The sequence below is a fragment of the Leopardus geoffroyi genome, chromosome X, assembly GCF_018350155.1.
Source record: "Leopardus geoffroyi isolate Oge1 chromosome X, O.geoffroyi_Oge1_pat1.0, whole genome shotgun sequence".
Taxonomy (NCBI): domain Eukaryota; kingdom Metazoa; phylum Chordata; class Mammalia; order Carnivora; family Felidae; genus Leopardus; species Leopardus geoffroyi.
Window position 1 is genome coordinate 110,629,264 of NC_059343.1, and position 25,480 is coordinate 110,654,743.

Sequence of the window (25,480 nt, forward strand, 5' to 3'; positions counted from 1 at the left end):
ATTCAGAATTAGTAATACATTAAGTTTAAAACAGAAGTATGAAACTTTCAGATTTTTTAAAAATTGCATTTATTTTTTGAGAGAGAGAGAGTGAGCAGGAGAGGAGCAGGGAGAGAGGGAGACAGAGGATCCGAAGCAGGTTCTGCGCTGACAGCAGCGAGCCTGATGCGAGGCTCAAACCCACAAAACCTGAGATCATGACCTGAGCCAAAGTCAGATGCTCAACTGACTGAACCACCCAGGTGCCCCCAGATTTTTTGTTTTGAGCAGAGTACCTGGTTAACTCTTGATGCAGGTGAATCTCAGGACAGTGGCAGATTCTGGGATGAGGGGGTCAGCATCAGGTCAGGGCTGGGGCTAGAACTCCACCTTGCGGACAGGGAAGGACCTGGTGCTGTTGCAGCCCAGCATTGTGACACCCAGCACCTGGCGCCAGATGTGAGTCTCCTTGTACCACTTTTGCATTGCCACTGAATCAAAGTGGCGACCAGGGTTGCCTGGAGGTCACTGTCTCACTGTGGCTTGCCAGACACAGAAACTTTCAGTGGGGGAAATAATCCACTCTGCTAGGCTACAGAAACCTACTTTGCTAAGAATTCTCTTGTGAAATATTTTTACTAAGTGGGGTCAATGTAGAGGGCAGAAATATAACCAGGTTGATAAAGGGTGAATGTAGACACTAGAGAGTGCTCTTCTCGCCCAAGGTCCCTTGTCATTGACACACGTGAATCTGTCTGAATTGAAATCCCCCCATAAAACCATCTATCAGTTGTTATTGTTATGCACACAGCGGATGGAGCATTAAAAGAAGAGGTGCTTTCTTGATATATTAGCCTCCTCTTCCCAGAAGTTGCACCAGCAACCAGAGTATTATGGTTCTCTATTCACCCTTCTTTGCACCAGAAAGCAACACTAAATAAAATCAAAACAGAGAATCTCACATTAAGGTCTTTGGATTTTATTGAAATGGTAGAGCTAGAGTATCTGACCACTCAGCCTCTGTATGAGTCTGCATCTAATCAAAATATAGAAACTATTTAAACAGAGTTTAATATAAGTAATTATTAACCTATGATAAGAGTTAACTGTAGGATATAAGAAAAACCGCTATTGTATCCTAGGGCTGAGGAACAGTATCCAAGAAAGGGCAGATTTTGGAAAGGGACCTGATCTCCAGGGCTAGGGTTCAGATCTCGTTGATGCAATTGTGGCCCACTGCATGGCAGATAAGTTTGCTGGTTAGCCTGAGCCAGAATGGTCCACAGTCACTAGGCAAGCAGAAAGCAATCATCCGGAGTACAGTGGAATAGTCAGGACACAGACAAGCCTCAGGCACTTCCTGGACGCAAGAGCACGCAGAGTGAGTGGGGTCCCCAGTGGTAACCCTTCCGGCACCAGTAAGGCTATGGCCAACAGCCAGGTGTGCAGTCATGCAGAAGGACTAAGGGTGCTGGTGTGGCAGGAGACCTGGGGTTTGTGGATTCCTGTCAAGAGGGCTGGACGTTAGAAGGGCCATGGAGTACAAACCTGGGAAGGGCATAAGATCAAAGGGAATCAGGGCATGGGTGCAGCCCAGAGCACTAGAATTCATGGTGTCCAGGTTGAGATGGCATCGGGAAAGTCATCACCAGATCAGTTTGGAGCTTTGAGGTCATGAGGGGACCACACATTCTGGTTCTGGTTTAGCGCACCATCAGATATACCCAAATCACAGCTCACATTGCTAACCCACCTCAACAACTGGCAACAGCAAGGGAGCCCCTTCCCCTTGCAATGTACCTCTCACACCCTCTACTAAAAAGCTCAACATTTTTTTCAGTATAAGATGCCTTAAAGGCATTCTGTCCATTACTGCAGAGCATGTGCTGAAGGATAAATTTGGGGCTAAGAGGCAGGATGTTGGTAAGTGGCACAGCCCATCCCTTTGGGTTACCCAGCTTCCATATGCACCCCTTTACATACGTTTGACCTCTTATAGCAGCAAAACACTGGTATTTCCACCTTCCAGAGACACCAGTCCTCCTATATGTTTTCACTGTTCTCCCAAATTAGACGACTCAGAGCCCCCGAGTCATTGGTACCCATCATGGGCTTCATTAATTATTCCTCAAAGCCAGGCACCCATCAAATATTCTATTACCTAAAAACTAAACTGTAAAGTTTATCTCCAGTAACTTGGGCATAAAATAGATGAAGCAGGATAAAGAAAAAGGGAATGGTGAGTACAGACAAATAGACACATACATATAATAAAGAAATGTGCAAAGCCACTGTAGCCCTTGTTTATGTAATTGGTCTCAAGGTGTTAGTTCCTCAGTTACCAAGTTTCCCTCGGCCTCAGCCAAAACCTTAGGTGCTTTGGGTTCTTTACCTGGTGGAGTGACCAAAACCATTTCCCAAGTGTTTGAGTCCTAAATCAGTCTGCTTCTTTTGTTGCTGTGACAAAATAGTTTTCCGCTAACTTTACTATTAGTAGGAAGAGTAACGGTCCCACAAAGATGTTCATATCCTAACTCCTGGAACCAGTCAATCTATTATTACAAAACAAGTGGAAATTAAGGTTGCTAATCAGCTGACCTTAAGGTAGGGGGTTGTCCTCGATTATCTGGTCATGCCTAGTCTCACCATAACTCTTAAAAGTGGAAGAGGAAGGCAGTGGAGGGAAGAGTTAGAGATGGCAGTATGGGGATTCAGCCTCACATCGCTGGCACATCACTGGCTGAAGCCATGAGTCAAAGAATGTGGGGAAGCCCCCAGCAGCTGGGAAAGACGAGGAAACGGACTGTCCCTTCAGAGCATCCAGAAGGACTGTAGCCCTGTCAGCATCTTGATTTGAGCCCAGTGATACCCATCTTGGGCTCCTGACCTCCAGAACCGTAAGATAATAAGGTCGTGTTGTTGTACGCCATTAGGTTTGTGGTAATTTGTTCCAGGAGCAATAGAAAACTAATACACTGTCAAAGAAAGTTTTTATATCCATTGATTACTTAGAAATCTGATGTGTAAATTAGAGAATTAATTAAAATCCATTAATAAATAACAGCCACTGAGTCACTTAAGAATTATTTTAATCTTTTATTTAAATAACAGTGTAACACACAGATGGTATGCAGCTGCTCACTGTGCACCTCAAATTTTTTCTCACAGGGCAATGAAGGGTTCCACCCAAGCCATCGGTCTAGGAGGATAGACCCTCCCCATCCTGGATATCCCAACCATCTTCTTCACCTTTTAGTTTAGCCTGCATTTGGGAAGTGCTCCATGCTGAAGAGCAGCATATTCAGGATTATAATATTCTATACTCCACACCAGACATTTCTAAATCTCAAAGCTACTGGCGTCTTCATTCTCCTTTCAAAACAAAATAACTTTTCTCTCACTCCTACCAAAACTCTTGCTTTGATGCCTATGTAACTGAGCTCACACTTAACTATTCTAGAGAGGTCAAAAGCCTGGAATTGTGAGACCGAACTGTCCCTCCCCTCCTCTAAAGGTAACTCCAGCCCTGTCCTTCAACCACCACAGCTGCTGAAGTACTACACAACTTGAATAAACAAACTGCCTCCAACTACCTTGCAATCTCCAAGTCTCATTCAGACCTCCTTCTAGATGCACTGTGCTGTGAGCAATAGAATTCCCTAACTTTCGAATCTGGTTTTCCCCTTAAAGGGCATTTTCTAACTTCCCCACACCACTACACTCCAACTCACCTCTTTAAAGGCCTCTGGGATTTAAAGTACCAACAAGCTGTTGGATTAATATAGCCATACCGAGCCCACCCCCTAGAAACAAGGAGGGACACCCATGTTGGTAAAGGTGGAACCAAAAATTCAGTCCCTTCATGTGATGTGAGAAAGCCTTTTAGTGTAAGTAATTTATTCCTAACAAAGGTACAAGGTGTTACTGTACCTGCCTCAAAGGCACCTCAAATAGGTTTAAGTTTTATAACATTATACAAAATCAGTGACAAGTAACACTTTCAAATCCTATAGGTCCACTCTAAAGTGTGCATTGTGCGTTTATTCCTTGAAGGAATAAGGTCACCACTGCTATAAGATATGGAGGAATAAAAGAAATCTGGAATTAGTCTTATAATATTGAATGCAGAGGACTGTTCAAGGCTTCAGATAAAGTTCTGGCAAATCAATGTTCCTTTGAGGCAAATCAAGTGCCTCTTGGAGAAGACTAAAATGACACCAAGAACAGCTGGCTAGCAAATAGGAAAAGTGGGTCAATTTCTTGAGGGCAAATAAATTCTCCATCCTTAAGCTTGAGAGTATATAACCCTTTTGATACTGAGCAAAAGGAGGAGTCTAGCAAACAATTTGGAGACTTGACCTGGTGTTATAGTCTCATTTGCATATGCCCAAGATGATTCATAAATTACCAGATTCATTTACTATTTATTGACAGGACCATAGCAACTATTTTTTTTTATTGCCAAAACCTCAGCAATTGTTTTTGTTTTGTTTTTGTTTTGTGTTTTTTTTGTGTGTTTTTTTTTGTGTGTGTGTGTGTGTTTGTTTTGTTTTGTTTTTGGTCAGGACTCCAGAAACTTTTTTTTTAAGTCAAATCACTAAGTATGATCAGCAGAAGAGTGATTTCTCTGTGTGTGTTTTTTGTTTTTAATAAGTTTCTGAAGGAAAGGCATATGTGAATATAAGAAACAAAAACTGTAATCAAACTCCTTTAGAAATGTAACTAAATATACAACAGCAAAATCCACCAAGATACCTAACACACTACTGTAGTTCTCTAAATTTCTCAAGCATCTGATGGAATCTCCATCAAATTGCTGTTCCCTACACCCAACAACCCTGACACCCCCCCATCAGAGTTGCTGAACTAGCAGTTATGTGGTGGTAGAGAACAATAGTTCTCTAAATTTCTCAAGCATCTGATGGAATCTCCATCAAATTGCTGTTCCCTAGCCCCAACAACCCTGACACCCCCCATCAGAGTTGCTGAATTAGCATTTATGTGGTGGGACCCAAGAATTTGCATTTCTCAGAAGTTTCTCCATGATCCTGATGCTGCTGATTTAAAGACTGCACTTAAAATCCACTGCACCAGAATATGGAGAACACAATTCTAGTCTAATAGAAAGGAATACTTATTAGCTGAACTGTGGGATTGACCTATCTGTATTAGGGCTAGAATAGAGATTTTCCCCAAGTGTTTCTGCTTAAATTCTGACCCTGGATGCCATCTGCCTCTTCATCTTTGGCTAGAGTGGAGTTTTCCTTTCATAGAGGAAGTGGTAACCAATGAGGTAGTCAAGCAGATGTGTGCAACCAGGAGCCTGTTCCGCTTACTTCTCCTGAGGGGTCTTCCCTGCCTTTGTGTTACGAGACTGGAAGTTCTCTTCCCTTTTCAACAGCTCTTCAAAAATATCATTGTGCATGTAAAAGAAGATGTACCCGGTGCAAAGCCTAGCCTCCTGCATGAGATCTTCTTCGATACTCAATACCTGTAGATCATTGTAATTGAACCACACTTGCCTCTCAAAGTCATAGGCATCGCTGATATAATGGCCTGAATTTGGGGTCTTCCCAAGATGGCTGACAACACCAATGAGCCGATAGGAATCGAGATCACTCATCTTACCACTTCTTTTTGGTTTTGTGGCTTCAGTTTCTGACTTCTCCTTATTTAAACATTCTTTGTTTCCAGGGTTTTTATTGGAACCCGGTGCCCCTAGGGAATTTGCTTTGGCCTCCCGGAGACGTAATTCTGCAGGTTTTCTGAGGTTCTTTGCATACCAGCGGCTATGTGTCTTCAAGAGGGTTCCAAGCAGTGCCTGCTGCAGGGCTTGTTCATAGATTTTCATCCATTCATCCTGCTGGGTCTGTTTAGTCGGTTTTTGGAATTCTTTTGGAATTCCGTTTTTTTCACGTTTATAAGTATCTTCAATAGTCTCAGTGCCACTCTTGAAATCTACAAGCGTATTAGTTGTCTCATATTTCTTTTGTTTTAGATTTTCAAACATTTCTTGAAGATAAACTTCGGCAAGACACCTGTCTGGACCACTGGTGGGTTTACCTTCATCTTTCTGGATCTGAGAAAGGGACGTTGCTTCAAGATCCATCATTAAGCCAGCAGCTAACAGCTCTTTTTCAATGACTGCTCCATTTCCTAAGTTTACTAATTCAGACTCAGTTATATTCGGTTTAGGACATTTTCCCAGGTCTTCTTTCTGTTCTCCATTTGATCCTTCACAAAGAATCTGGCATTTTTGTGGTTCAGACTCTTTGTCTGGTTCAGTGTGTGGAATCTGAGAATCATTGGATGCCAAGGTTGGCTTCGTTGAAGGTGTTGATAGAAAGAAGTTTCCAAATTTTATGCTGTGAAAGACTTTTAGGATTTGGAAATCCCTAGTAAGCACATTCTTGCTCACAGGAGGAGGTGGCTTGGTAGTTTCATTGCAATGAGATGATATATCTAAATGTGTGGAAATAACAACTTCCTGGTCATCCTTCTTTAGCGACCAAAACTCATCAAAGGTATAACGTTTCAGATGAACAATAAGAACCCTGGGTAGCCTACTAAATTTGTGCACTGCAACAGAACTCTTATGCTTACAGTTCCCACATTTATATTCAAGCTCTTCCGCTCCAAAGAAGAGATCAAAAGCAGACTGAATAGACAAAGGAAGTGATTTCGTTCCTTGTGGAAGGTTGATGGAGAGATAATTATTCACTTCGGTCTTGAGAACAACATGACCACAGGCTTGACAAGTAATAGAGCGCAGCAACTCAAACTCAAAATTACTGATGACGGGACAAATGAGCACTTCAGTGGCAGCACTTCCAGGAAAGATCTGTTGAGCTGGATTCTCCTCTTCAGATTCAATTTTAGCCTTCCATATGGTGTTTAATTTCCCCATGCTCTCTTTCATCTGATCTAAACAGTGACCTAAAAACTCATGAGCATCGTTTTGTACGTTGTCAGAGAAAATCTCTGCAACTGATGATACGGTGCTTTTAAGGTTCATAAGTAACCTCTCCTTGATTTTTATGTTATAAATATCTTTCAAAACAAACAGCTGTGCTAAACATACGCTAAGAGCATCAAGGGGAATTTTACCCCATGGGGAATCCTTACTGAATAAATCATCAGCAAATGACGGAATCGAAAATAAGGACTGTAAAACTGCGTTCATGTAACAGGTGTTTCCCAAATTGGGGAGGCCCTGCAATAGTTTCTCTGGGTACAAGTCAAGGGTCATCTTGAGTCTGTCCCACTCTGGCTTATCTGCACTATACTTTGCTTCCAACACAAATGCCAAATATAGTTTCTCACAAAGCACCTGAAGAACACTAACACCCTGAAGGTAAGGGTTTCCAGCAGAATCGGTCTTGAGTAAGTGTTCAAATGCTAATTTCTTATTTTTTAACCTCAATTTTTTCTTCCTATTGTGGCTTACATACCTCAAGGGATTTGTCTCGGATTTCTTATCTCTTACAGAGCTATTCTTTTGCAGGAATTTCCCGCCCATCCCTGAATCAGATGATAACATTCCTTTTCTCTTCTCCTGTCCATTTTCTGGTAAATCATTGCAAGTAAGTGTTGATGACTTTGATGCACACAAAGGCTTCTGCTGAAGGTCAGCTGTTCCATGTCCTTCTCCTGTCTCGAAAGATCCACTACTTGACTTATTACATATTTCGTGAGATGAACTTTTGTTGATTTCCTTCTGTGTTGTTGTGCTGGCAGAGATCCCTCCATCCTTAACAGGTTTCATGGATGGTTGATTATTTTGATGGAATCCATCCAAGAACATCTTCAACTCTTCAGCATCTGCAGAAGATAATCCTTCAATAAACAAGAAGCTATTATTTTGGAAAGTTAAATGCAGGTGATTTTGTTTTCTTCCATAGGATCTAAGTACCACATTTTTAACATTATTAGTTAGTTGAAAAGTTGTAGATTCTCCAGTGCTGAAATAGACCAGCAGTCTACTATTCTTCTTTCTTTCCACTTTTCCAATGTATGCTTCTTTGGGCTTAGACATCCCTGTATTCTTGCTCCATATATGGACAAAACCGTGTGCCATTAGAGTAGCCATACTTATCTTTAATTATTGACAATCTTGAAGTTCCAATTTGTTTTGCAAGCTCACTTCTGAAGACAACACCAAAGCAATGATTCTTTAGTTCTCTATAAGGATGGCCTTATTTCTAGTGTTGGTTTTATACTAGAGCCTCTTCAGGTTCTGAATGTCCAGCTATTTAGTAATAAAACCAATACCCTTTAAGAGCTGTCCATGGTTACCATGAGGGAAGAATCTTGATTTCCACAGCAAGGCAGTTACTGGAAAAAAAATCAAGAAAAATCATTTAAGCTATCAGAGAAAATGCTTGGAAAGAACTCAAATTCTACTCCCATACACTAAATCTTTACACTACAATACTAGATTCCATTCTGATTAATTTCCCCACTTAAACTGAAATCATTAAACACTTGGAAGACTTTCAGTAAATAGCTGAAGAGCATAATGAACAGTGTCTCAAGTGTATGCATATAATGTGCTAATCCTCCTGTCATAGAATGACCCCACAGGGCAACCATAATAAGTGAATAAGAGAGTGGAGGCACTAGGCGGCCCTCAAACCAATAATAGATGAATAGCTCTTAATGTCCAGAAATCTAGAGGACTTCACACACAGGCCACTAAATGTAAGTCAATCTACCTCTTTCCAAATCCAGTTATGCTCCTTTCTTTCACATGGCATAATGTGAAGTCCACACATTATATCCCATGTGGGAGGGTCTAACCTATCACTGCTTAAAGCAAATATCTCCAGCCCCAACAAGCCAAGATGACCTGGTATACTCTAAGCAATCCTGATTCTTCTGGTAAGTGTGGGGTAATTGAAAATTCAAAGCCATGCTGAACAAGAACATAAAAAACTCATTACAATTTTGAAAGGTGGTTAAAACAATGACTGAGACCAAGTTCAAGACTGTGTTTACTATGCTTTACTATTGAACAAACAAATGCAGGTAGTATAAACAATTTACAAGAAACAGGATATGATGAATGGAAAGTTTCCCATTGGCTCCAGTGTTGGTTTCACTGTTATTTTGGAGGTATGCCTAAAGTTTCAAGGTTGGTATAATCCATACAGAGTGAAGAATGCCCCAGGCTAAAAAAGTTAAGAAACCAATAGTCTGGTGCCCTTTTGGCCATTATACCAAGGGTAAAACCAAGTCAGCATTAAGGGTCTGTTATTAACACACATAAACTTCTTACTAAGTCCCAATTAACATTTTTTACTTCTATTTCTTAATGCGTCGTCATACGGCCTAGAGAAAAAGTGGTAATGCTCAACATGGGTGAATTATGCACTAAACAACACCATCTTCTGGGTCATTAGTCCTGTTTTCCTCATACCTGTAATTATGTTCATATTCCCTGTCTAAAGTGGAATCATGAGTAGATTCTCTAGGTCAGCTGTGCTGAGGAGAACTGTCATGAGACCTTGCAGTATAACTGGGTCGCCAATACAGGCAATGGAAAAATCACATGCAACAACTTCTAGTAGGCTTTCAGTCTTATATGCTCTTTTCCACAAAATACTATCTGGACACCTTTAGGACTTATCTAAGCCATCCATGGACAGATACAAGGCATTTTCATCCAGGGTTAAATATAGGACCTGGACAAGTGATTGTGAGATCTGTTTGTGTTCCAGACTACATGGAAATTAAGACTGTAAAGTAACCATTTTTATAATCACAGTCTAACACTGTCCTTCTGATTGGCTAGAATTGCTTCCACACTCTCCTCCAATTAATCACCTCTTGCAACTGACATGAAATGCCTGCCATGCATCTCACACAAGCTAAATTGGTTTAATTTTTGAAATAATCTCATTTCTCTACTCCCCAGGTGCCTTGCCTACTAAACCACAAATGAGATAGGTATTTCAACAAATTAGGTGTACCAAGTTTACCTGACTCAGGTCATTTTTGGCTTGAGAACTTCACAGCCATCCATTTTGAACTTCAGTCCAAGAACTCCCCAAACAAGTTCTGAGGTTTTGCAAACACATCACTCATGAAAACATCTTAGCTCCTTTTAATTAGTTTCACAAAGTTATAAATCTATAACCCCAATTCTTTACATATTAACACTTCTAAGCACATACTGTCTGCTTTGCAACAAGCCAAATATCCCTGGAGATTCTGCTCAGTACTCTGCAGGGTCCCTAACATCACCCTAGCAGAAAGTAAGTAAAAGGCGACAGTCGGACAGCAAATCACTGATGTAAGGAAAGAGACATTCCCATTGGGTTGTGAGGAACAACACCAGGACGGTGCACAAAGATCTCCACAACCTCCATGGAAGAAGTTACAGTAGAACTGAAAACTTAACCTATCACCAAGTGCTCTAAAATAAGACAGGAAAATGTCAATTAAAAAAGCCCCAATATGGATAATTCTGCTGGTCATCCTGTATCAACTACAAACGGTCAAAAAATACAGCCAAATGTCCCAGCTTTCCAAAAATGTCTCGAACATCCTATGTAAACATTCACTAAGCTTATGAGCTTGTGTTCAAGGCAAGGACAAATTCTTGAGTACTAAGTGAAGAAACCATTCCCCCAAACCCTAAATGTTCTAAGATGGCATTAAAATGGACTTCAGATATAGTGCTGCTAACAACCAAGACATCATCTGTTGGTAATGAACACTGCTCTCTAAAACTGAATGGATCCTCCTAATCGGTATATGCCCACTGGTATTGACCACAGCATAAAATATGCTAAAAAAAAAATACAAGGTTTAGTGATTCTCCTGACAAATATTTTCCTTTAGGCCAAGTCGAGACCTTAGGTTATGAGGTATCAGGGATCAGTGTGCTTTTCCTCCCACCCCCACCTGCTTCTTCCACACTTAGCCCTCCACAATACACACTAGTGACTCCAAAGAAGTTCTATTAGTAACTAGCATTCGACTAACACCACAATCAACACTCTACAGTATTGGGCTCACTGACAAAAGTTAAGTCTAAAAATTTCCTGCCCATTGTATGTAGGCTAGAGAGGTTCCTATAGCTAGCTTTGACCACGGGGTCCACATAATTTGAGCTAGGTCCCTGTAACTCGAAACCAGTGAGGAAGGATCAGATGTACTTAATCACTCAAAATTAAAAATTTCTGAGTAACTCTATAGGAGACCAATCCAAATTAATGAATAGGTTAGGTTATCACTTAGCACTACAGATATTTGCATCAGAAAGCATGTGTCCAAAATTAATGGGAAGCTATGTTTTCTCCTACATAGTTAAATACTCTTCCTGAATCTTATAGATGTTATTTACTTGCTCAGTAAACACTGTCGTTATGGATAATACTGAAGGAAACTTTTGCTTGGTCCCTATCCAAATTATCAAAAACTCAAAATTGGTGGAGCATAAGTTAGTGAGATTCTTGTTTTATCAATTCTTTATCTATCAACCTCTGTTCAGTGGAGATTGCACCTATCCATACACAAAAGTGCATACGCATCCAAGTGAGAGAATGATCGTATTTATCACAGTGGAAATGGGACCATAAAAACATTCAAGCACAGCAGCAAACTCAAGTTGTCTGGATTATTTATAGTTCACTATCCTACTGTAGATGCTAAGTAAGAGTTTAAACTATCTCCTCTCCAAAGAAAGAAAGAAAGAAAGAAAGAAAGAAAGAAAGAAAGGAAAGAAAAAGAAAGACAAAGTTTTCATTGTTCCTAGTTCAACCACTTGAGAGAACCTACAATCCCAGAATGACTTCCAGGCTGCATTCAAAAGTTTTGCAATCCCAGCTGATCTGTATTTATCAAAAACTGTTGTCTGTTCTAAGGGTAGCTGAAATAATATAAAACCCTAATGGCAAGAGACATGTATTTCCAAACTGATGTGTCCCTGCATCATTCCTTCTTCCTAGTACAATGTGCTTATGTTTCATTCCAGGAGACTAAAGGAGACTTCGTTGAGCCCCCTGAGCATGGAAAGTAAAGATTAGGAGCCATCTTGCTGACATGCAGCTAAAGAGTCTAACCACCACTCATTTTCCTGGCTAGCACATCTTAAGTTTCAATCCTTTTCTTGATTCTGCCTTGTCAGTCAAAGGCTTTTAGGGCTTCTTTGATTGCTTATTTTTAGAAGATTTTCACTAAAATGTATCCATTTTCTAAGACTCTACTGAAGAGCACTATGTGACTATTCTATGTGGACTAAACTAGGCTTCAGCAGTACTGATACTCCAACACCATTCAAAAGTTATGAAGCCGAAGTGTTTTTCTCTTGTTTTATCCACAAACTCAGTCCATTCAACTTGTTTGGTCACCTACTAGCACAACACACCAGACTAGCTGATCTCAAAGCACAGATAGAAAACTCATAAAGCTGCACTGTTCTGGTCAGATTTGGAGGCATGACCTATGGTGTCAAGAAGTTGACCATAAGGTTAAAAAACTCCTGGTACAAACGTGTGCTTCCTTGTTAATTCACATTCACTTTACATTGATCTTCTTGGTCACTGAGTATTTGCTGAGCATCTGCTCTACACTGCAGATTGTGATTTACTGAGTGTGTTCCCAGTGCTGTGTATTGTGGCCAGTGCTCTCAGGGACACAAAGGATGTGAGTATTCACTGTACCTAAGCAATATGGACTGTAAATGTCATCATTGTGTAAACATCACAGTTGAAAAGGGCCTTGCTTCCAATGGGGAAAAGGATCTGGGAAAATATCCTTCCACTGCCATTTTCTAGAGCTTGACACAAAGTCAGGGTGGGAGCATTGTTTTGTAAAAGAGAGGATCTTCTGGAGTGAGATTTCCCAAGCCCCGCCTCAAAGAAATTGGCCCTTGGGAAAAATGCCTGCAATTCCAAGGAACCCAGAAGCCCAGTTAATAATTTTGTATTAAGATAACTTTATGAGGACTTGTGAGGCTTTTGGAGTATTTATTCTCTATATCATGTATTTGTATTTCCTACCATTCATACTTTCATTATTTCAAGAGCAAGAAAAACTTGAAAGCCAATGAGAACGCACCCTTCAAATATGAATACGCATTTCTCATTCCCAAGGCATTCATTACAAACGGAGAAAATTTGGAGGTATTACAACCTGGAGGCAGAAGAATAAACCCTAGAAGGCCCTTTGGGCTCATGACTGCAAGAAAGTTACATCTCTATTGTCAGATCTTTTCCACTGACATCTTATTATACTTGTGATCATCTATATAAACTCAAGTATGTGTTTATTTCACTGAATAGGTGGAGGTCAAGGTGCAGACGGTGGTTTGGCACAGGTGGTAAGTTTTAAATGGCACTGCATTTCACAACTTCTTACATGTGAAAACATGTGGAGTGAAAGAACAAAGACATACCTAGCACATGGTGAGAAATCCTGCTCAGTTACCCTAGCAAGCCTCACTGGAAAGAAATGAAGGACCCATGAGGCAGTGTGCTAGTCTCTGTATGCAGTAAATAGAAAAGACAGGGCCAGATAATTACCATGGAGGTTTCCAATAATTTCTGGGTATCTCTGATAATCCCAATCAAGAGCTCTAAAAAGCCAAACAACTTCAACTCACATTTATTTTAAACTCAACATAGCTTAGTGACCTTGGATAAGCCAATTCCACTATCAGGGCCCATTCAACTAACTGGAAAGTGATCATCTAAGATTCCTTTGAGGACTCCATTCTATGAGACTATGATTCTAAGTAGGATATACTTAATCATCACATTGGATTTCCCAAGAATGATGTGCATCAAATCTGGGCTTGGAAACTACTGTCACCATACAAAAAATACTGTATGGGAAGTAGGTGAATATGTTGGTTTTGGCAAATGGGAAGAGGGGATTCTCAAAACCCAACTGGCATTCATCCATCCATTCAATCCTTAAATATGTATGGCATACTAGCAAGCACTATGTTAAGCTCTAGGTATGGAAGAATGAAAAGGAGGAAAATACCCATGGTCTCATAAAAGACTTCCTCTAGCAGGAAGACAGAAAATGTGCACACCAGAAATACATACTCTAGCAGATGGTTGTAACTGGTAAAGAAAACATAAAGTTAGGGGGACCAGGGTGTGCCAGTGGTGATAGGGATGTGCTTACTGCCTTCTATAGAGTGGCCTGGGAAGGCCTGACTAAAGACCATGACATTATGTAGCAGGGTCTTGAAGGAATTGAGCGAGCAGACAGATAGATGCAGGATGCTCCAGGCAGGAGGAAGAGTAAGTTAAAAGGCCCTCACGTGGGAGTGTCCTTGGCATGTTAGAAACAGAATGCAGACCAGTGTGGTTGGAGAACAGTTAAGAGATTTGAAGAGAAAGAAGGTGTGCAAGTTTTGTAAAAGAGCAGGAGAGCGAATGGACCAGAACCCTTGCAAAAGCAGCACAAAGGGCCAACTTACGGCTAGTGGTCACAAATTTACACTGAGACCGATCAGCAGATTTGTGGTTTTCTCCAGCTATATTTAGCAGCCCAGCTGCCATGGTGCAGATGTGTAATAGGCAGAACCTTGTATTTAACTTTCCTTGCGATTCTGCCATTCATAAATAACCACGTAAAAGAAGTAAGGGAGCCAAAGGTGTAGAGAAGGGAGTAATTACAAATAAGGCCCAGAGAGCGTAAATAGAGACAGAAAACAGAAAAATAGAAAGGCCTAATATTATGAAATATTGCAGGGTGGGGCAAAAGCATTAGGGGGCCAGGAGTTCAGCTCTCATTTCAGTAGCTGTAATCCTGCCCCCTGCTTCTAAGCAGCTGTCAACTGCTTGTAGACTTCCTTCTTCTATTCTGCTCCTGCCTTCCTTTCTGTTCTGTTTATTCCTAACCTGGCCCCAAAGTGGGAAGTAACTGATGGGTAAGTGGGGGGAGCTGCGTGTTAGGGGTATGTGGACAGGGTTAGAGGCATGCACAATCAGACTGGGGAGAGGGTAGGGAGAAGGGCACCCATCCCCTCTCTTTTTTACCCTCCCAAGTCTGGGTTAAAGGTCAACACATCAAGAGGCGTGTTGCCTCTAGAGAATTAGCAATTAAATCCTGTCGTTATGTTTGGTCCCAGCTTCAGTGCGCATGGCTTTTCAAAATGATTGGATCAGGGCAGACTCTGCTTCTTTCAATCGTTTAAAGGTGCATTTCTGCACTCAGCAAATGTCCGAGTCATTGTAAAGCAGAGAAATGCCATTATTTTGCCTCTTGACATATACTGCACATAAATCTCTCCATAGGAGGCCCTGACCAAAATGGGAAGAATTCTCCAGACTAGCAAATTGTTCCCATGAACTATTTAGGCTTTGAACCTTTTCTGAGAGACAGCTCTGGCAGAGCATATTTTTTTTGTTTGTTTTCCATTCTTTTAGAATGATTATGTCAGTGCTATTAATAAGACATAGTTGATTAGGAAAACAGAATGCAGATTATTTTCCATAAGTTAAATATGATTTCATTAAGAAAGTGTGGTCTCTCATGAGAAAGTGCATGCTTGTTACATTGAAATTATGATAAATGAGGCTTTCTGGAAATTAATTCCTTTTCTCCTACTGCAACCCTCCTAGTATTTTGTATCCTTTCTGCGAAGTACTGCATTCACTTGATTATTCACTTATTAGCCAAAATATTTGTTGATACCTAGTCCTATGGCCAAGATCCAAAGATGAAGCAATAAAATATCCTTGACTTCAGATCCATTGGAAGACAAATATATAAAAAATGGCAGCACAAGGGGAAACGTATTAAGTAGGATAAGAAGAGTCAGTGTTATCGAAGGGTCCTTGTGTTTTCTGCCACCTGAGAGGCTTGTAGCATTTTCTCTCTGCCTGGAATTCCCTCATAATTGTCTTGCCTTTTTGTCTCAGTTCTACCCTTCCTTTTAAGACCCTGTCTGAGTCTCACTTCGTTCAGAAGATTTCCAGGCCTGATTTTTTCCTACCTCAGAATTCACAAAGCATTCACTCTTTGTAAGACTCATCACTTAGCCTGTGCTACCTTGTGCTGCTGCTTCTGTGACCTGATCACAAAGTTAACAGGCAGCAGGGAACAGTGAGTTTGTTCTCAATCTGTGTGGAGTGAAACTTTCCTTTGCCAAGGGGACTCATAAAGTTGGACAAGTAGGAGTCCTTTAAGGATTGGGCCCCCAAAATTCTAACTTTCCTCAAGACAACAGTGTCCAAAGTTTTAAACTAAGGACTGACTGTGCAAGAAGGGGTGAAATGAAATTAGATGGAACTGTTACCTGAACAGCAAGTTGACCTGGACATGAAGAGCAGGTTAAGGCAGACAGGACACTGCACAGGTAAAGACTACTATCTATCTATCTATCTATCACGTTTAAAATACATACACACAGGGGCACCTGTTGGCTCAGTTGGTGGAGTATGTGGCTCTTGATCTCAGGGTCGTGAATCTGAGCCCCACACTGGACACAGAGATTACTTTTTAAAAAAGGGGAAAAAAAGAATAAAAAAATAAAATGCATACACACATTAAGGAGTGCACTTGTTGTGATGAGCACCAGGTGATGTATGGAAGTGGTGAATCACTATATCGTACAGCTGAAACTCATATTACACTGTATGTTAACTGGAATTTAAATAAAAATTTAAGATAAAAATAAAATGCACACACACTTTAATGAAGCAATTCTATTAAAGTTTTGTCCTATAGATATAACTGCAAAACTGTGGAAATCTTTTTAACAATCAGGACCTTTTACTTATATAATTTTAAAAACAATCTATAAGGGGCACCTGGGTGACTCAGTCGGTAAGCATCCAACTTGGGCTCAGGTCATGATCTCGCATTTCACAGGTTCAAGCCCCACATAGGGCTCTGTGCTGACAGCTCAGAGCCTGGAGCCTGCTTCGGATTCTGGGTCTCCCTCGCTCTCTGCCCCTACCCCACTCGCTCGCTCTCTCTGTCTCTCAAAAATAAACATTAAAAAAAGGTTTAAAAACAATCTATAAAACGAAACCTTTTCTTCTTGTCTTGCTATATTGGCAAAGGTGCAAAATCGGTACCAAGAACCATACAAGAATTGCTATGCATGTGAAGAATTTCAATAATCATCAAAGCTGATTTGAACTAAGGAAATGCATTAATAGGGAGCACTGTGGCATTTCCCCCTATCCTTGCATCCGAGTCAAGTTTGTGGTGGGGCCTAAGATTGGGGAGTTGTTTCCAACAGAGACATGTGATTGCATCTCACACCCTTGGCTGCATTCTTACTGAGAAACCAAAATGTTAAAGTCCAGGCTCACATATGAGGGTGTGAGACACCTGGGAAAACTTGGCATGTTTCCCCTGGAGGTGGTGGGGGCCAAAGAAACCGGTGCCTGACTCAAACTGAAAGCACATGACACAGGATGAAGTGGCCCCCATGACAGGGCAACAGTGGAATCAAGTTCCACTCCCTCTATTTGGAGAGGAAATGGTACAAGATTTGATGTACTAAGTGGAATACAACAACACTACAACCTCATGAGGAAAATTATCCCAAAGGAAGTGTTTGTCAGAAAAATGTGACCCTGCAAGAAAGAAGTTCCTGGATACACTGTAGGAGGGTAGGAAATAAGGGAGAATCACAAAAAGATTAGCTCTATCCCCTGGTACTTTCCTGTATAGCAATGTTACCATCCCCCCAAAAGCTTTGAGGAGATACTTTTAAAACTAATGAAGAGGCTTCTGCTGCTGTGGCTTCACCAGAGATGTTTCTGGCCTCACACGACACAAGGGGGAGCTACAGCATTTTCCATTCCAAGGTAAGGAGGACAGTGATTCTAAGCATCTTCAGCTCACTTAAGGATACATGTGACACAATAAAGCCTAGAAAGAGCTGTGAGGGAATTTGACACAGCCACTTCTGCAGGAAAAATGAACTTGAAAATGCATTAAATGCCATAAGTGCTGGAATAAAATCCCTCACAATGCCTTCAAAACACAATCTGTCTTATCTGAAAGATTAGTTCCCTCAACAGGAGAAATACAAAGTGGACTGAATTCGTTCCTTATTTTTTTTAACTTATTCTGATATATCCTTAAGAGTGGATTCCCAAAACCCAAGTCATACCTCTAACCCCTAAAAAAGTGATTCTCCTTCATCCCCCTACTTAAGTTCTTCCTCATTCTGTATACCAGAATTGTTTCCTCCTTGTTGCCTTAAAAAAAAAAGTGTGTGTGTGTGTGTGTGTGTGTGAAAGAAAGAGAGAGAGAGAAGAGAGGGAAAGAAAGAGAGAAACTGATAGAGAGCTGTCCAAAATTAAAAAAAAGTAGTGCTTCCAGTCATCTGGAGCCACACAGCTCCAGCTTCTGGGGCCCCTACCCCACTGTCTGACAAAAACAGACTCTGCAATCAGCTTGGTCATCTTGGAAGGAAAAGGAGCTCACAGTGCACAAATAAGAAAATGAGCAGCTGCTCTGGACTTGTACCCTCGAACAGTCTCTAAGAATTCAACAAACCACATCACCCTTCCCTCATTTCCCTACTGATACTTAAGTCAGGTATATGTGGTGCTAATGGAGGCCATCCTCAAAGTAAAGAAAGCAGAGAGCTAAGAAGCTTTGCTCCATGCTCTGAGCTATATTTATAAAAAAAGCATAGACAAGGAATCACGCCACCTAGCTTCAGAGAGCCCAGGACCTTCAAAAATGGGGTGCCGAACCTCATCCTATGACTATGCTTCCATTTTCTCCCCAACAGAACTATGGCAAAATGGGAAAGTCTTTACTTCCACTGGATGAACTGTTTTTTTTTTTTCAGTTTTTATTTTAATTCAGTGTTTTATTAGTTTCGGGTGTGTGATATAGTGATTTAACACTTCTGTACATCAGCTGGTGCTCATCAAGTGCACTCCCTGCTTCCCCATCACCTATTGAACCCTCCCCCTGACCCTTCCCCTCTGGTAACCATCAGTTTGTTCTCTACAGTTAAGAGTCTGTTTCTTGGTTTGTCTCTCTTTTTCTCTTTGCTCATTTGTTTTGTCTCTTAAATTCCACATGAGTGAAATCATAGGGTATTTGTCGTTCTCTGGCTGACTTATTTTGCTTAGCATTAGACTCTGTAGCTCTATCCACATCACTGCAAAGGACAAGATTTCATTCTTTTTTATGGCTGAATAGTATTCCGTTATATATACATGTATCACCTCTTCTTTATCCATTCATCTATTGATTACTGATAGACACTTGGGTTACTTCCATAATTTGGCTATTGTAAATAATGTAAATAATTCTGCTATAAACTTAGGGGTGCGTGTATCCCTTTGAATTAGTGTTCTTGTATTCTTTAGGTAAGTACCCAATAGTGCAATTGCTGAATCATAAGGGAGTTCTGTTTTTAACTTTTTGAGGAACCTCCATACTGTATTCCAGTGGCTGCACCAGTTTGCATTCCCACCAACAATGCATGAGTGTCCCTTTTTCTCCTCATCCTCGCCAACACACACCTATACATGCTCTGAATGAACTCTTACAGAAGAAAAGAAGCCATGAGTAGCCAAGCAGCAGTAGCCTTTAGCGTGAAAGACCTCTCTGAACTTATAACCGATGATCAGTGCTTAGCTCAAATGTTACCGCCCTCCATGAATTTGTCCAACATTCTCTCAACCTAATAGTATCCTTCTTCCCTCAATTCTTGCTTCTTATCTCTGTGAACTTTAAAATATATAAGCACCTGGAGTGTCGCAGGAGACGTGCATTCCCCCAGTATGTAGGCATTGAGAACCAAAATCATGTACCCCACACAGATTACTGTCTACATTAACAAGGGTCTACTATTCCACTATTTTCATCAATAAGACTGTACTATTTTAAAAGAATCTTGTGCAGGAAGATATAAGTTGCAAATAGCTTCACTGTTCATTCCAGCAACTCTTCAATAGAAAACATCAACTGACAGTTTATGCCCTAAGACTTTCTTAACCTCTTGCATCCAAATCCGTTTTGCCATGCCCACCTATACCCAACCCTCCTCAAGTCCCCCACTCCCATCAGGACAGACTTCAAAGTCTCAATATCCCAGCCTTTCCCTTCTTCTAAAACATAATTAAACTCTGTGAACATGAAATTCTCCATTATAGTGGTGAGCAATAAACTCAGCTGGTTTTTTCTTGACAAGTTGTTCTGGTGATATCTGGGGGCAGGTATTCAACATGCCCATTTGACAAATGTTAAATCAAGCAATTAATTCACGGGGTGAAACAATGGGTTGGATTTGGCAGGCATAGGGCAATTGTTAAAAGAGCTCTTATTTTGGGGCTGACTTAGAAGTCACTGAAAGGGGTCTGAATCTGATTGGTGTTTATGTCCCTATTTTAATAATTGTACTTTTATAGAGTTTTACTTTTCCATGCATTTGACTAGATACATGAGAGCACACGTGACAGAGTCTACCTACCCTAGTGCAGTGGCTAATACCTCAGTAGAGCAGTTGCTTTCTTTTCTTTAGAGTATACTTACTTCAGCTCAATGAGGAAAACACCTCTGGAATTTGGGGAACCACCTAGGCTTATTTCTCTGAGGAGATGCTGCATAACTGTGCAGGTGTTTGCTAGACGTGTCATTCACCACACAAGGTACCGAGACCGAACGAAGGAAAGAAAAATAAATTTGTGACAGCAGACCAATCAATAATACATTGATTTGCTCAGTGCTTCCTTACAAAGGTCAGCATTCATGAGACTTTCCTCCAGAACTTGAAATTTTCTCATTGAAAGAAACCATGAGTTGCATTGGGCGTTTTCTACTACAGTTGTTTTCAGCAATTTCCAGTGTATTTTTTCAATCTGTGCTGAGAGGTAGCATCTTTAACAATTTCCAAACACTGAGGGGAAGGGATATTTCCCACACAGAATCAGAAAATTTGTCCCACAAAAAAATGTGTCCAAGCTCATTTCCAAATGAGGAAAATAAACCTATATAGATAAATAACTTGCTGAAGAACACAAATTCCCTAATGTTCTTAAAATATCAGTAATATATGCTGTTGAAACACACATCCTCCTTACTAAGACCTAAACCCAGATTCACCACTGATCACCTGTGTGGTATTTTTCCAAGACACAAGAGATTTCCACTTATGTCTTCTGGGTATGTAAAAACAAAGCACATATCTAGAAGGAGAACCACTATCTTCTCAACCTAGAGATGCTTATGATGGTTACTTACTTCCTGGCTGAAGGTGTGAAAAACATGCACAGAGACTGAAGGGACCAGGGAAATGAGTTATGGGAAAAGCTGCATTTCTCCGGTATAAAAAAAAAAAAAAAAATGAGGCTAACACACAAGAACACCAGGTATTTCCTTGCTAATGCACCAGAGTGGGCTGCTGCCAAGTATCTGATTTTCAGCGTGTGGTTTTCTGATTACAAAAAGGGAGTTCGAAACGAAGGTCTGTTACCAGAGAGAGATGTGTACTTTTCTCAGATGCCAACTTTCAACTCTGGCTACAGCCACAAGGCGATTAATGATGGCTTATTGAGGCAGTACAGGCAAACCAACTTAATTTACATTAAGAAATCAAGAAAGCAATAAAGCAGATAATGTGCTCTTATATACTTATTATCAGTTGCCTAGTTTCCATCTACTATTTCTGGAATAGCCAAGTAAATGATGACCTCCCCCCACCAAAAAAAAATCAAATGTATGGCTACTCTTAATTACTTCTAATATTCCCTATTTTTCTAACTAATGGCTTTTCTTTTGTCCCCCTCTATCACCCAAGACTATTTACACATGCTTGAAACCAGGTGTTTCCATCTCTTTGTAGCTATTACATAGAATCTAGGTGATACCAACCTGTCTCCTCTTTGTTACTCTTACAGCCTCTTGGCTTCTGGACTTTTCTCCTCCAGCCCATCTCCAGGCTGAGGATCTAAAAAGCTTTGTAAAGGATATGCAACATTTTGCGCCTCTAGCTATTCTTCATTCACTCATTTAAGCCTCAGAAGCTCCTGATTTTACCATATGGTTTCTTAAAGGGGCAATGCCTTGTAGCTACCACAGAAAGTAAAACAGAGTGAAATCTTTTACAATTCTTACCTACTCTCAACTGACTTCTTTAAGGTCATTTAGGCCCTTGCTATATTGTAATGTTAAGTGGCTAAATGCATTACAAAGGAAAACACCACAGGATATCCATGTTGGCATTTTCAGCGTCTCACTTACACTATAGCATAAAAGAATGACAAAATATAGATATAATTGTTTGAAAACAAGAAGCAATATTAAGAAAAAATACAAATGTATACAAAGCCAGGCTATCTACTTAAAAGAATAATAACCTGAACATTAGAAACCCAAGTACCTGGTCCCTACTTCACCTCTGACCAACTCTGAAAACCAGGAACTAACCCTGTTCCTTCACTGACTCTTTCACCTAGCACAGCACTGTGCAAATAGAGCTTTCTGCGGAGATGGAAATGTACTGTATCTGTGCTGTCTACTATGGTAGCCACCAGCCACTTGTAGCTATCAAATACCTGAATGTGGCTAATGAAACTGAGGTCTTGGATTTTTCACTGTATTTAATTTTAATAGCTAAAGTGGCTATATCTATAATTAGCTACCATACTGGACACAGATCTATAAAATCAGGTCATTGTAAACATAGCTTAATACCTTGCCAGTTATGGGAATTCTGTGATATATTACTTCCACATGGCAAATGTTGCTAAGTTGGCTGACCCAACCCTCATCCACAACATTTCCCTTTCCAATCCCTCTCCCGGAGTGTCGAGGACATTTTACATAGCTGTCAACAGATAGCAGCAAGAGTCTACTGAGTTTGTGTACCTGATAAAAAAAGAGAATGGCTGGAAAGACCAGTTTTGCCACTCAACATTCACTCCTTCCCTTTTCACAAACTGAATACAAATATGACAGCTAGAATAAGGAAGACTTCCTATCTCATAGGACACCAGTATGAAGATAAACACTGCAATAAAGAAGCCTTACTAGTTCCAGTAAACAACAAGTATGAAGATGAAATATAACCAGAATTGAATAGTGAAAAGATCTCTTAAAAACATGGTTCCTTGAAGATGTCATTGGGCCACTGCAATAACTATCATATTTATTTTAAGTAACTGTAGTTGTTTTGTTACTTGCAGTTGAAAGCCCATGACTACTGGTTATGGAATACCATGAGGTTTAAGTCCAAAGGCTGGGAAAAGAAAAGTAATTTTATTTTTTTAATTTTTATTTGTATTTAGTTTTTTAAGTAAGCTCTATGCCCTATGTGGGGCTGGAACTCACAACGCTGAGATCAAGAGTCACATACCCTGAGTGAGCCAACCAGGTGCCCCCAAGAAAAGTAATTTTAGGAATTGGAAAGCTAACCAGTTCAGGATGGCAGAATAAAATGGAATACCCTAAAAGCATCGATTCTTAATGATCTGGAGCTGCTACACAAGGAGTGAATTTACCACCAACACGCTTGCTGTGATGGGACTCTGTAGTTGTGGTTGCATGCAATAAAACTTTTTGTTACATGAAAACATGACTGGTAGTTTTTTGGGTTTTGGCTTTTTTATTTATTTTCAGAGAGAGAGAGCATGTGCGCACACAGGGGAGTAGCAGATAGAGAGGGAGAGAATCCCAAACAGGCTCCGTGCTGTCAGTGCAGAGTCCTATATGGGGTTTGATCCCACCAACTGAGAGATCATGACTTAAGCCAAAATCAAGAGCTGGACACTCAACCAACTGAGCCACCCAGGTGCTAATATTTAGTTTCAATCATTAATTCCACACTCAAGTTTCGAAGAAGCCTTAAGTAGAAATTTTGACAGCTCAAGATATACTTGTTACATAAAAAATAATTAAAATAATTAAATTCCTACTTACTTAAGCCACTAAAGTCACTTCCAGTGAATGGTTTCCTAATAATCTGTTTAAGCATTTCACATTCGTGTCTGCTTTTAGTATGAAATACATGGGATTCTGACCAGTGGTGGGGTGATAAAAAATATAGAGATGAAATCGTAGAAACAAATGATCGGCATCAACCAGGGTAAGGCAGTGGCGAAGCATAAAGCATGTTGCAAGAGCAGTTAATATCCCCTTTGGATGGATAGCTTGGTGCTACAAGTCATTAGGATGTGGAATTGAGTCAGTCCAAATTATGGTCCCAGAGACGGAAGGTGAAAAAGTGTTTTATGATGGTAGAGAGTGAGTTCAAGCGAGACTGAAGTAGATAATTGGTTATACATTTAGGCAGCTCAAGAAGCACACCTAGCTGGGAATGCAGATGACATTCAGATCGCAAGTGGCATCTGATGCCATATGTATGACCAACTGAACGTAGAGGGTTCAAATTTTTATAGGGTTTCAGAACCACTCGAAGAGCTGACTTAAAAATGCAGAAAAGGGAGTGAATGTGTCTGTGACTAACAAAAGGTGAAAAAATATAAAATTTGATTTTTATTCTTGCTAAAGACTTCACAAAATGAATTTCACAATTGGGGAAAGAAGTCCCTCCATAGATGTCACTGGAAACATCAACTTGATTTTCTTTTGGTTATTTTCAGCTGGAAAGACAGTGTGTTTGTGATTCCAGCCAGGGGTTTGTTTCCACAAAGATTCCCAGGAAAAGGAGGGAGACTGGCGTGCACATTTCAGTGATGGTGTGAGTGCTGAGCAGACTAGGAAGAGAGTGCCATGGACAACTGCTGACTCTGTCATTCATGGTAACCCATTGCCTCTCCACCAAGGTCCGTGAAGGTGATGTGCATAAGCCATGTGGGGACAATTGGATCCCCTGAGTCTAAGCTTTTGTTGTTGCACTGTAGACAAGGGGGAAGCACTGGTAACTGTCTCCTCTTGCCACATGGAGAAGGCCCTTCTGTGTCTGGAAACAGCCAAGACTCAGTGAACAAGAGAAGGCAACGCTGAGAGGTAGAATGAAAAAGAATACTAGATGTGAAACTAAGGATAACCACAGGATTTCTTGGGAACATGCCATAAGCTTCCTTTCTTGCTTAAAAGCTACTTTGAATTGCTTTTCTTTCTGACACGTTCAGAAAGTATTTGGTTCAGAATGTATAGTCATTATATGAAGCCTAGGACAGGGGTATGTTAAAACAGGATATTTAACCACGAATATAATCTGAGCTCATGTCTTCTTTAAAATATGCATAGAAAAAATGTAGAAAGCTAGTATTTTCTACTGCTGATAGAAAACAGATTCATATTTGAGACAAGCTAAAAGTAAGCAGGGATTAATCTTTTAATGTGCAAATTCAAAAGCCGGTCAATGCTATTTCCTAGATTTAAGTAAATCCCAACTCCTCATGCCAGTGGGTCACACAGCAGGAACCTCTCTGAGGTTGGTAAGTACACAGACTTAAGGACTTTTGGTGCTGTGAGACATAAAAGATCCTCAGCCTCACAGCCAAGATCAGAGAAGGACATTCAGGTCGTAGAGATTTTAAGTGTCTGAGTCCAGTCTAGAGTCCAAAGATCCTACCTAAGTACCTAC

The 25,480-nt window shown here is 40.5% G+C and overlaps 1 protein-coding gene across 1 annotated transcript in view; it reads right to left on the bottom strand.

Moving 5' to 3' along the window:
• Positions 1 to 4,528: 4,528 nt before the first annotated feature.
• The window catches only part of USP26 (ubiquitin specific peptidase 26), a 52,199-nt gene continuing 31,247 nt past the window's right edge, over positions 4,529 to 25,480 (bottom strand). The window contains exon 4 of the mRNA XM_045472489.1: positions 4,529 to 8,313. Within this exon, the coding sequence (XP_045328445.1) occupies positions 5,312 to 8,068 (2,757 nt within the window). The 5' untranslated portion in view covers positions 8,069 to 8,313 and the 3' untranslated portion in view covers positions 4,529 to 5,311. The remainder of the gene's footprint in view (positions 8,314 to 25,480) is intronic.